The sequence below is a fragment of the Gopherus evgoodei genome, chromosome 8 (genome assembly GCF_007399415.2).
Source record: "Gopherus evgoodei ecotype Sinaloan lineage chromosome 8, rGopEvg1_v1.p, whole genome shotgun sequence".
Lineage (NCBI taxonomy): Eukaryota > Metazoa > Chordata > Testudines > Testudinidae > Gopherus > Gopherus evgoodei.
Window position 1 is genome coordinate 59,886,430 of NC_044329.1, and position 12,328 is coordinate 59,898,757.

The window sequence follows — 12,328 nt, forward strand, 5'->3', positions numbered from 1 at the left end:
TGGTATCTAACAGTCTCAGGAAGCCTGACCAGATCAGTGTACCCCAACTCACTGTTATCACAGTCTGTATCTAAATGGTGTCATGTGAGGTATCATATGCAAACTAGTAGCATGACAGTCATTAACAATATTGTGCGAGGTGATATATGAAAAATTATAAATGGGTGATGGAAACGTTCTTAAAATGTGCATGGCACATAGGGTTTAAGGCACAAAAGAATGCGGTTCCACCTGCTTGAATGGCGTCGCCAATGTAAATTGAGCAAGGAGAGACAATGGAAGTATATTCACATAAAAGGTAAACAAAGCAATCAAAATAGGAGTAGATAAACCATGTGGTAGAGGAGACTGCAAAAATTAACATGACATCAGCTTCCTGGTGGACACAGCAAGCTGAGCCGCAAGGAAGGCTTCCTGACTTCAAAAACAAAGATAAGGAGGATATGAGAAGAGAGGGAAAGCCATTTTGGCATCTTTCACCTGAGGAGACAAAGAAAGCAGACTCTGGGTTCTATGTTGGATCCTGGCTTGAGACTGGCCAGCCATGCTGGAAGAATGACTGTGGTGAAAAAAATACTTTGAAGAAAAAAGATTCTAGTTTGTTAAGTTAGAATCATATTTTTACTTTTGTTCGTTTGTAACCATTTCTATCTTAATTCCTCCTAATTGGTACCACTTAAATATCTGTTCTTTGTTAATAAACTTAATCCTGTATTATTACACAACCATATGAGTGTGGTATTTCAAACTGAAGAGTAAAATCCTTAGCCAAACTAATAGGCTGGTGCTGTGTACTGTGTCTTTAAAGGAGCAGTAAACTTGATTTGGTTTGAGTGCTACAGTGAAAGGAGCTGAGTAGTACAAAGCAGACTGTTCCATGGAGACTCAGGACTGGAAGAGCCTTGGTGTCATCCTGCAAGGAGTAACCAGGCTGGTGGAAGTCAGGGTAAGGTCACTATGCTGTAAGCAGGCTGGTGGTGTCAGCACTCTGAGCCAAAGCCGCAGAGCACAGACGCACCCAGGACTACAGGGAAGGCAGTAACACAATGCATACTGTTCCGAGTGAACCTTCAAAGTGTAGCAGCGATCAAGTGCTTTGCTGGATTAGGGCCATGGACACTTGAGTAAATACTTTGTATCCATGTTGTTAATGTTGTAAGAAAGATTTTAGTCAAAGACCCAAATAGAGAAATGGATTTTGAGTCAATTTATAATAAACTAATTCCATCTACCTCGGTTAACTTCATTCCAGGTTTCACCACTTTAGCTACCGCTGCAGCAGTAGGAGACATGGCTGTCAGCTCTTCCTCAGACAGTATGGCTCCTGGATAGGTTAAAAACCCAAAACATATATCAAATCATACATAAAATAGAGAGAAAGTATTCCACGGATGCTTACATTTTATATCTAGTACACAAATACTATGCACATATGCTCAACAACAAACACACATACTGTACATAGACAACAATCACTACAAATAAGGTCTTATCAACCTTCTCCTCAAAAATAATGATTAGGAAAAAATTCCATTTGGTTCTAAAAATCTTAGAAATTAGAAATAAAATACACCTAATTCTAGTGTAAAATTGTTCTTTATAATATATTCTATAGCGCTTTGTCCAGTCTAGTTATAAAGTGTTCAAACAATCTCCTTGTCAGATTGTCTTCAATTACAAAATGGAAACAAACAATTTAAATAGCAGGGATGCCCTGAAATACAATGGCTGGCAGAACTCAACTGTGCCAAACTACAACTGACACTCTAGTAGGGTGAAAGAAAAAAAAAGTGCTACCTTCCACATTTTATAAAATTAAAACAAAACACAACAGTAATTGATTTTCTCTGGTATTTGGACTCTAGCAGATATATTTAGATTGATCTCTACTATATAATATTGTACCCAGATACTATCCTATGTTTTAAGATGAATATTTAGTACACTTATTTGCTTTAGAAATTGCAATGCAAAACCCCTTTTTGAAAATTACTTAGTATATAAAATCTGGCACATACAAAAAGTTCACGTGTTATCCTACCTTTACGTTTTGTAGCAGAAAGTAAATCATTAGCATTCTCCAGTTCCTTCTCTAACTTGCTAATCTTCTCTCCGAGTTCTTTTTCCATTGCAGTTTTAGACTCCTCCATCTCAGCCAAATGATCCTCTGTTGCTTTGTTAGCTAAAATTACATATAATTTTTTCTCTTTAAAAAGAGTGAAGTATACAAAAGTATCTTTAAAGAGATTTCTTAGATGTCCTTTGAGAAAAACATTAAATCATTCATCTTAGAAATAAAGCGTTAACTGGTATTCTGCTGAATGCAGAAGAGGGCTAAAAATTAAACAGCAAGATTAGGACAAGCCAAACTAAAATAATGAGACTGATATGAAGACACAGGTCAAATTTCTTTAAAGACAATCTGCAGAAATTATATCTTCTCAAAATCACAATAACGTTAAGAAAATTCTACAAGTACATTCGGACATCATGGGAATACATGAAATTTTTTTTATAACTATAATAAGACAATTCAACACAATATTTAAATAACATTTCCCACAGATGAACAGAGAAAAAATTCCCTTCACAACTGCCGCTGTTTTGGGAGTGTTTTTACTCAAACTGTTTAACTAAACAGGAACCGAAAACAAAATCATTAAAAATTATGCAATTCTTTTAAGTAGCTTCTCACCTTCACTTGCTTCTTGCAAAAGTTTGTGCAGCTCCTCTACTGCTCGTGTCAGCTCATTGCTCTTCGCTTCTGAATCATCTGCAGCACTCTAAATACAAGTGTATTATTTAATCTTTTGTTATTGAACAGTTACAAATAAGGTAGCTCCTCAGAGGTCAGGAATCAACAAGATGTTGGCATAAATATGTAACACACGCCATGGCATTACTCTAACTGGAAACAGTTGTCCCTTAGTGTAAGTCCCAGCAAAACTGTAATTAAAGGTCTTGAAATTCAGGTGCTAACTCCCCATTTTAGAAGAAAATGGTCAGTTGTTGACATAACCAAAGTTATTTAACATGTTTGCATGGCTGTATTGCAGCAGTATTTTTAGGTGTCCAGATTTCTATAAAAAAAATCAAATTTATAAACTTTCTAAAGTATGAGGTTTTCGTTCTTAGATATAAATGCTTCTGGCAAGTTAGCACTTATACTATACTTTTCACTTGAATAGTTCCTTCTTTTGAGAATCTCAGTGTGATTTGCTGTACAAACAACAGAATTACTGCTTTGTAACACTACTGTGGAAAAACATTTTCCTCCATTTTAAAGGCAGAGCAACTGAAGCAGAAAGAATTCAAGGCTCACACCTCTCTAGGATTTGCCTCTGATTTTGGGTGCCCAGATCTAGAGAGCAAGGATCAGATTTTCAGTGATGATGAGAAACCACAATTCCTATTGAAATCTATAGACACTGTGGATGTTCAGGAACTCTGCAAATCGGCCCTATATAAGATGGACACTCAAAAACTGTGGCACAAAAATTAGAGACCAATTACATTTTTTGTAGATTTTTCTTATAAACAAAATTTGTTTTCATAAAAACCTCATGTATAATGAACCTTGTTAAGCAAATATTTATTTTTATATACTTAAAGAGCAGCAAACTTCTATTTATATATTATTAAATATAAGTATACATACACATACATATAATTCAGAGAATCATAGGCTTGGAAGGGACCTTGAGAGGTCATCTAGTCCAGTCCTCCTACACTCACGGCAAGACTTATTATTTAGATCATTCCTAACAGGTATTTGTCTAACTTGCTCTTAAAAATCTCCAATGACTGAGATTTCACAACCTCCCTGGGCAATTTAGTCCACTGCTTAACCATCCTGACAGTTAGGAAGCTTTTCCTAATGTCCAACCTAAATTGCTGCAAGGGCAGTTTAAGTCCATTGCTTCTTGTCCTATCCTCAGAGGTTAAGGAGAATAATTTAGAAGCTATGCAGAGGAATATTGCAAGACTACAACATAATTTGCACGGGCATTGATTAAGACCACTGATTACTGAGCATGGCATTTTATCATTATTAACACATTTACAATACAAGGAAATTCCATACAGTAGGTAAGATACTTCCTCTATTATTTTAAATGCAGTTTTGCTTAGTCTGTAGAATGAAGTAAAATAGCAGGTCTGAGTTGAGCAATGTAAAATTTTAAATGCAGTGTGAAATATAACACCATCATTACCACAGCCTACAAAGTTATGGCCATTTCAAGCATTGGGCCACATCAACTGCTCAACCCAAGCTTATTTTCCCATATCCTTCTTTCAATATGTCAGAGCACATCTATGCATAGTATCCTATGTTGTCTATGAAGTTTTTGAGAGATCTGTTCCTTTTAATGAAAATGCATGTGATAAAAGTCTTATTGGCCAGAAGAAACTAAACAGGACTTTGGAAGATTAAGGAAGAGAACCATCCCCACATCTCACATTAACACTTTATATAGGCAGAAATATAGCCCTGGGAAAATAGTCAGACCTGTACCACACTCCAAACCCTGGACCTACTTCCATATAATTCCAATATGAATCTATCCAATATTCCCAAACTTACCTTGTATAAGTTGGATAACTTTATGTGGGCATTTAGTTCATTATGGAATCTTTCTTCCATACCGGCTTGCTGTTCTTTTGCCTGATGATTAAAAAACATGAATTCATAGCACTGGTTCTGTTTCAGTTGCAAGCCAGTAAGGTGGCAAAGTTTGCAGACAACAGTAAATTACTCAAGATAATTAAGTCTAAAGTTGACGGCAAAGAGTTACAAAGGGATCTCACAAAACTGGGTGATGGGAGAAGAAAATGGCAAACAAAATTCAGTGTTGGTAAGTGCAAAGTAATGCATATTGGAAAACATAATCCCAATTATACATACAAAATGATAGATTCTAAATTAGTTGTAAGAAAGATCTTAGAGTCATCGTGGCTAGTTCTCTGATAACATCTTCTCAATCTGGAGCAGCAGTCAAAAAAGCTAAAGGAACATTTAGGAAAGGGATAAAATAAAAGCAGAAAATATAAGGCCACTATATGAATTCACGGTATGCCTACAACTTGAATACTGTGTGCGCACAGTTCTGGTCATCTCATTTCAAGAAAGATATATTAGAATAGGAAAAGGTACAGAGAAGGGCAACAAAAATGATTAAAGGGATGGAACAACTTCCACATGAGGAGAGATTAAAATTATAGACTGTACATCTTAGAGAAGAAACAACGAAGGAGAGATATGATAGAAGTCTATAAAATCATGAATGGTGTGGATAAAGTAAATAAGGACATAACATAGGAACAAAGGGTTACCCAATGAAATTAATAAGCTGCAAGTTTAAAACAAACATAAGTAAGTACATCTTCACACAATGCACAGTCACCCTGTAGAACTTGTTGCCAGGGGATGTTGTGAAGGCTAAAAGTATAACTGGGTTAAAAAAAAAAAATTAGATAAGTTGATGGAGGATCAATGACTCTTGGCCAAGATGGCCAGCAGTGCAACCCCACATTCTGCGTTTCCCTAAACCTCTGACTGCCAGAAACAAGGACTGGACAACAGGAGATGGATCACTCAATCGTCTGATTCTGTTCATTTCCTCTGAAGAATTGGCACTGGCCACTGCCGGAAGACAGGATCCAGGATAGATGGATCATTTGTCTGACTCAGCACGGCAGTTCCTATGTTCAAAGTGAGGTTTTTATAAGTTTAAGAATTATACTGTGGCTGTTAGAATACATAGAAGTTCAAAAACAAAAATGTTTCCTCAGATATACAGTACTACAGACCAAACAATGTGGAAAAGGGCAAGTTATTGAACGAGATTCTTTTTCCTCTCTATCAGAAGTTTGATTTTCTTCCAAACCCAGCCATTTTAATTTACATTTGAGAAAACATGATTCAATCACATAAATGATACATACCTATGAAAAAGCAAACATCAGGTTGTGGCACAAACCATTACAAACACTTTTACATTTCTTTATCAATATTTCAGTCGTATGTTCCATTGGCTAAGTACAACAAAATCGAGAGATCTAGTTTGTTCTACGTTTCTTTTCCAATTTGTACTCTTTGCATTTCTTTCAGAATGGATAATGAAAATATGCCAGTCAATTTTATTTTTAGGCTTTCATACACTTCCAAAAAGCTGCAACATTGTGTGGCAAATATTACAGGCGGATATTTTCTCTTCCCACCCCCCCCACAAAAAAAGGTCTGGAACTTTTGTAAAAGTTGGAAGTTGTTGGCCCTAAGTAAAAGCTTTCTTAAACTCCTACCCTCCTTCCACCCACCTTTGCCCAAAGTTGCTTAATAAGAAAGAGAGTAGTAAGTAAATCTATTGGAGTTTGAGCTGAGTCTGTCTAATACTCTTCCCCTATTGGAGTCCTTCCTGCTTTGCCTGGACACTGCAGCCCGCAATGTAAACTCCCTCCCCTCTATAGATGGCAATCCCAACAATACCTTGGTACAATGGTGCAGATTAGGGTAGTATTGTACTTAATTCTATTAGATACGGGAGATAATTTTTCTAGTTAAAATACTGAAGTAATCTTAAATGTTGCCACACTAGATTACAGTTTAGAAAAGATTTTCTTACCTCCTTCAATTTAGTCAAAAGATCTTCCACATGTTTCTGTAAATTTTCATTTGACAATTTTAAGCTGTTTACCTGCTCCTCCATTCTGGAAACCTGTGTGAATAAGAGACATGAAACATAAGATGTTTATATTTCATTTACAATTACATATATTTTTCAAATTGTACTTCAACAGAAATGCTGTATCGGATTATTATCGACCATAATATACATTTCAAAGTTTCTAATTACAGTATATCCTTAGATTTCACAAGCGATAAAGGCTGGTTTTTCTAAAGAATTTTGACTCTGTGCAGGTATCCAAAAGCAGCCAGATTTTCAAAGATGCTTTGCATCCAGGTGCTTATGACAACTGAGAACACACAAAATCTGGCTGCCTCACTTCTTGCCTAACAGGAACTTATCACTTAAGTACATATCTAAACAGGAGCTGATTAGTGACAAGCTATTTTGAAAATAAAGCCCAAAGTTTTTCCCCAACCCAAAAAACACATGCTAAAATGATGCTGTATTACCAGTACAATATTTTTTGTAAATATTTAAAAAAACCCAAATATTCTTTTTATCAAGAAACTGTATTTCTGTATATTTTAACATAAGAACAGCCATACTGGGTCAGACCAGAGGTCTATCTAGCCCAGTATCCTGTCTACCGACAGTGGCCAATGCCAGGTGCCCCAGAGGGAGTGAGCTCAACAGGTAATGATCAAGTGATGACTCTCCTGCCATCCATCTCCTCTCTCTGACAAACAGAGACTAGGGACACCATTCCTTACCCATCCTGGCTAACAGCCATTAATGGACTTAACCTCCATGAATTTATCCAGTTCTCTTTTAAACGCTGTTATAGTCCTAGCCTTCACAACCTCCTCAGGCAAGGAGTGCCATAAGTTGACTGTGTGCTGTGTGAAGAACATCCTTTTATTTGTTTAAAACCTGCTGCCCATTAATTTGGTGGCCCCATGTTCTTGTATTATGGGAATAAGTAAATAACTTTTCTTTATCTACTTTCTCCACATCACTCATGATTTTATATACTTCTATCATATCCCCCCTTAGTCTCCTCTTTTCCAAGCTGAAAAGTCCCAGCCTCTTTAATCTCTCCTCATATGGGACCCATTCCAAACTCCTAATCATTTTAGTTGCCCTTCTCTGAAGCTTTTCTAGTGCTAGTATATCTTTTTGAGATGAGGTGGGCGTACCATTGACTTATATAAGGGCAATAATATATTTTTACTCTTATTCTCTATCCCCTTTTTAATGATTCCTAACATCCTGTTTGCTTTTTTGACTGCCTCTGCACACTGTGTGGACGTCTTCAAAAAACTATCCACAATGACTCCAAGATCTTTTTCCTGATTCGTTGCAGCTAAATTAGCCCCCATCATATTTTATGTACAGTTGGGGTCATTTTTTTCCACTGTGCATTACTTTATATTTATCCACACTAAATTTCATTTGCCATATTGTTGCCCAATCACTTAGTTTTGTGAGATCTTTTTGAAGTTCTTCACAGTTTGCTTTGGTCTTAACTATCCTGAGCAGTTTAGTATCATCTGCAAACTTTGCCACATCACTTTTTACTCCTTTCTGCAGAACATTTATGAATAAGTTGAACTGGATCAGTCCTAGCACTGACCCTTGGGGAACACCACTAGTTACCCCTCTCCATTCTGAGAATTTACCATTTATTCCTACCCTTTGTTCCCTGTCTTTTAACCAATTCTCAATCCATGAAAGGACCTTCCCTTTTATCCCGTGACAACTTAATTTATGTAAGAGCCTTTGGTGAGGGACCTTGTCAAAGGCTTTCTGGAAATCTAAGTATACTATGTCCACTGGATCCCCCTTGTCCACGTTTGTTGACCTCTTCAAAGAGCTCTAATAGATTAGTAGGACACGATTTCCCTTTACAGAAATCATGTTGACTTTTGCCCAACAACTTATGTTCTTCTATGTGTCTGACAATTTTATTTTTTTACTATTGTTTCAACTAATTTGCCCAGTACTGAAGTTAGACTTACCGGTCTGTAATTGCTGGGATCACCTCTACAGCGCTTTTTAAATATTGGCGTTACATTAGCTATTTTCCAGTCATTGGGTACAGAAGCCGATTTAAAGAAAGGTTACAAACCATAGTTAATAGTTTTGCAACTTCACGTTTGAGTTCTTTCAGAACTCTTGGGTGAATGCCATCTGGTCCCAGTGACTTGTTAATGTTAAGTTTACCAATTAATTCCAAAACCTCCTCTAGTGACACTTCAATCTGTGACAGTTCCTCAGATGTCACCTACAAAAGCCAGCTCAGGTTTGAGAATCTCCCTAACATCCTGAGCCATGAAGACTGAAGCAAAGAATCCTTTTAGTTTCTCCACAATGATTTTATCATCTTTAAGTGCTCCTTTTGTATCTCAATCATCCAGGGGCCCCACTGGTTGTTTAGCAGGCTTCCTGCTTCTGACGTACTTAAAAACCATTTTGTTATTACCTTTGGAGTTTTTGGCTAGCCGTTCTTCAAACTCCTCTTTCGATTTTCTTATTAATTTTTACACTTAATTTGGCAGTGTTTATGCTCCTTTCTATTTACCTCACTAGGATCTGACTTCCACTTTTTAAAAGATGCCAGATAGCTCAGTGGTTTGAGCACTGGCCTGTAAACCTAAGATTGTGAGTTCAATCCTTGAGGGGGCCACTTAAGGATCTGGGGCAAAAATCAGTACTTGGTTCTGCTAGTGAAGGCAGGGGGCTGGACTCAATGGCCTTTCGAGATCCCTTCCAGTTCTAGGAGATAAATAAATAATAATTGGAGATATACCTATTGATATTTATTATTTTACATGGTTAAGCCAAGCCATAGTGGCTCTTGTTTTTACTGTGTTTCTTAATTTGGGGTATACATTTAAGTTGGGCCTCTATTATGGTGTCTTTAAAAAGCGCCCATGCCGCTTGCAGGGATTTCACGGTAGTCACTGTACCTTTTAATTTCTGTTTAACTAACCCCCTCATTTTTGCATAGTTCCCCTTTTTGAAATTAAATGCCACAGTGTTGGGCTGTTGAGAAGTTCTTCCCACCACAGGGATGTTAAATGTTGTTATATTACGGTCACTATTTTCAAGCATTCCTGTTATAGTTACCTCTTAGACCAGCTCCTGTGCTCCACTCAGGACTGAATTGAGAGTTGCTGCTCCCCTTGTGGGGTCCTGTACCAGCTGCTCCAAGAAGCAATCATTTAAAGTATCGAAAAATTTTTCTCTGCATTTCGTCCTGAGATGACATGTCCCCAGTCAATATGGGGATAATTGAAATCGCCCACTATCATTGAGTTCTTCATTTTGATAGCCTCTCTAATTTCCCTTAGCATTTCATCGTCACTATCACTCTCCTGGTCAGGTGGTCGATAATAGATCCCTAATGTTATATTCTTATTAGAGCATGAAATTATTATCCATAGAGATTTTATGGAACATGTGGATTCACTTAGATTTTTACTTCATTTGAGTCTACATTTTCTTTCACATATAGTGCCACTCCCCCTATTTCCCCCCCCACCCCGCATTGTACTTACGATATATTTTGTACCCCAGGTTTCTGTGATGCCCATTATATCAATAGCCTTCTTTATCACGAGGCACTCTAGTTCACCTATCTTATTATTTAGACTTCTAGCATTTGTGTACAAACACTTTAAAAACTTGTCACTATTTATTTGTCTGCCCTTTTCTGATGTGTCCAATTCTTTATGTGAATGTTTCTCGTTTGATCTGGGCCTTACATTATCCTCTTCCATCCTCTGCTCCTGACTGTAACATAGAGAATCTCTATCAAGGGAGTCTCCTCTAAGAGAAGTCTCTGTCCAATCCACATGCTCCTCTGCAGCAGTCGGCTTTCCCCATCTCCTAGTTTAAAAACTGCTCTACAACCTTTTTAATGTTAAGCGCCAACAGTTTGGTTCCACTTTGGTTTAGGTGGAGCCCATCTCTCCTGTATAGGCTCCCCCTATCCCCAAAGTTTCCCCAGTCCCTAATGAATCTAAACCCCTCCTCTCTACACCATCGTCTCATCCATGCACTGAGATTCTGAAGCTCTGCCCGCCTACCTGGCCCTGCATGTAGAACTGGGAACATTTCTGAGAATGCCATCATAGAGGTCCTAGATTTCAGTCTCTTCCCTAGCAGCCTAAATTTGGCATCCAGGAGCTCTCTTACCCTTCCCTATGTCATTGGTACCTACATGTACCATGACCACCAGCTCCTCCCCAGCACTACTCATAAATCTATCCAGATGCCTCGAGAGATCCACAACTTTCGCACCAGGCAGGCAAGTCACCATACGGTTCTCTTGGTCATCACAAACCCAGCTATGTTTCTAATGATTGAATCTCCCATTACTAATACTTGCCTTTTCCTAGTGACTGGAGTTCTCTCCCTCAGAGAAGTAACCTTAGTGCGAGAGGATACCCATGCACCATCTGGAAGGAAGGTCCCAACTATAGGAAGGTTTCCCTCTGCTCCCTTTGACTGCTCTGCATCCCTGTGCCTTTCATCCTCCTCAACAGCGCAGGGGCTGTCTGACTGGAGGTGGGACAATTCTACAGTGTCCCTGAAAGCCTCATCAACATACCTCTCTGCCTCCCTTAGCCCCTCCAGTTCCGACACCCTGGCCTCCAAAGCCCGTATGTGGTCTCTGAAGGCCAGGAGCTCCTTGCACGGAATGCACACATATGCCACCCACCCACAGGGCAGGTAATCACACATGCTGTACTCAGCGCAATAAACTGGATAGCCCCCACTGTGCCGCTGGACTTCTGCATTGTCTCCTGCAGCTACCTAGTTAATGAAAGGGTTTTGTTTAAATCAACGAGTTTTTAATGTAGTTTAGTTTACAGGTTTTAAAGAACAGCAAGTGAACCTTGCCCCCTTCCCACTCCCCTGTGAAACTCCCTGTTAGCAGCCCCTGGTCACAAAGCTCCCTGGTCGCTTGCGCACTGCTTTTTAAAGCCATGGCCTTCTTGATAGCCCCGCCCACTGACTAAGGCTCAGACAATTAACAGAGGCTTCTAGCTTTCAAACCTTACTTTGAAGCTCACAGCTTCCAATTGCCAAACACACCACACGGTCCTTCAAACAACCAACCAACCAGACAGACAAACACAAGCTTAGCACACAGCAGGTAACTTACAAACACAAACACACACTACAGACAGCCACTTATCCCAACGGTGCTGTATTTGCTCTCCTTCACCTGGAGAACTCCCTTGTGAAACTCCTTGTTAGCGGTCCCTGGTCACTTGCGCACTGCTTTATAAAGCCCTGGCCTTCTTGATAGCCCAGCCCCCTGACTAAGGCTCAGACAATTAACAGAGGCTTCTAGCTTTCAAACCTTATTTTGAAATTCACAGCTTCCACCTGCCAGCCACAGTATACGGTCCTTCAAACAACCAACCAAACAGACAGACAAACTCAAGCTCAGCACACAGCAAGTAACCCCCAAACACAAACACACACTACAGACAGCCACTTACCCCAAGCGTGCTGTATTTGATCCTTCTTCACCTGGAGAACTCCCTTGCAAAACTCCCTGTTACTTTTTCACTAGCACTGTTGTATTACACCTTGTACTTTCAGCTACTTTTAATTTATCATCACTAATCTTACAAAAATAATCTTCAATTGCTCTACCTTACTTTAGATGTCCATACCAATAT

The 12,328-nt window shown here is 38.7% G+C and overlaps 1 protein-coding gene across 3 annotated transcripts in view; it reads right to left on the reverse strand.

The window, feature by feature from the left end:
* The window catches only part of TPR (translocated promoter region, nuclear basket protein), a 79,861-nt gene that overhangs the window by 57,992 nt on the left and 9,541 nt on the right, over window positions 1-12,328 (reverse strand). For all 3 annotated transcript variants that reach the window (XM_030572671.1, XM_030572670.1, XM_030572669.1), the window contains exons 7-11: window positions 6,624-6,716; window positions 4,586-4,666; window positions 2,696-2,783; window positions 2,042-2,182; window positions 1,233-1,324 (exon numbers count right to left, since the gene is read on the reverse strand). In XM_030572671.1, coding sequence (XP_030428531.1) covers window positions 1,233-1,324; window positions 2,042-2,182; window positions 2,696-2,783; window positions 4,586-4,666; window positions 6,624-6,716 — 495 coding nt within the window. The remainder of the gene's footprint in view (window positions 1-1,232; window positions 1,325-2,041; window positions 2,183-2,695; window positions 2,784-4,585; window positions 4,667-6,623; window positions 6,717-12,328) is intronic.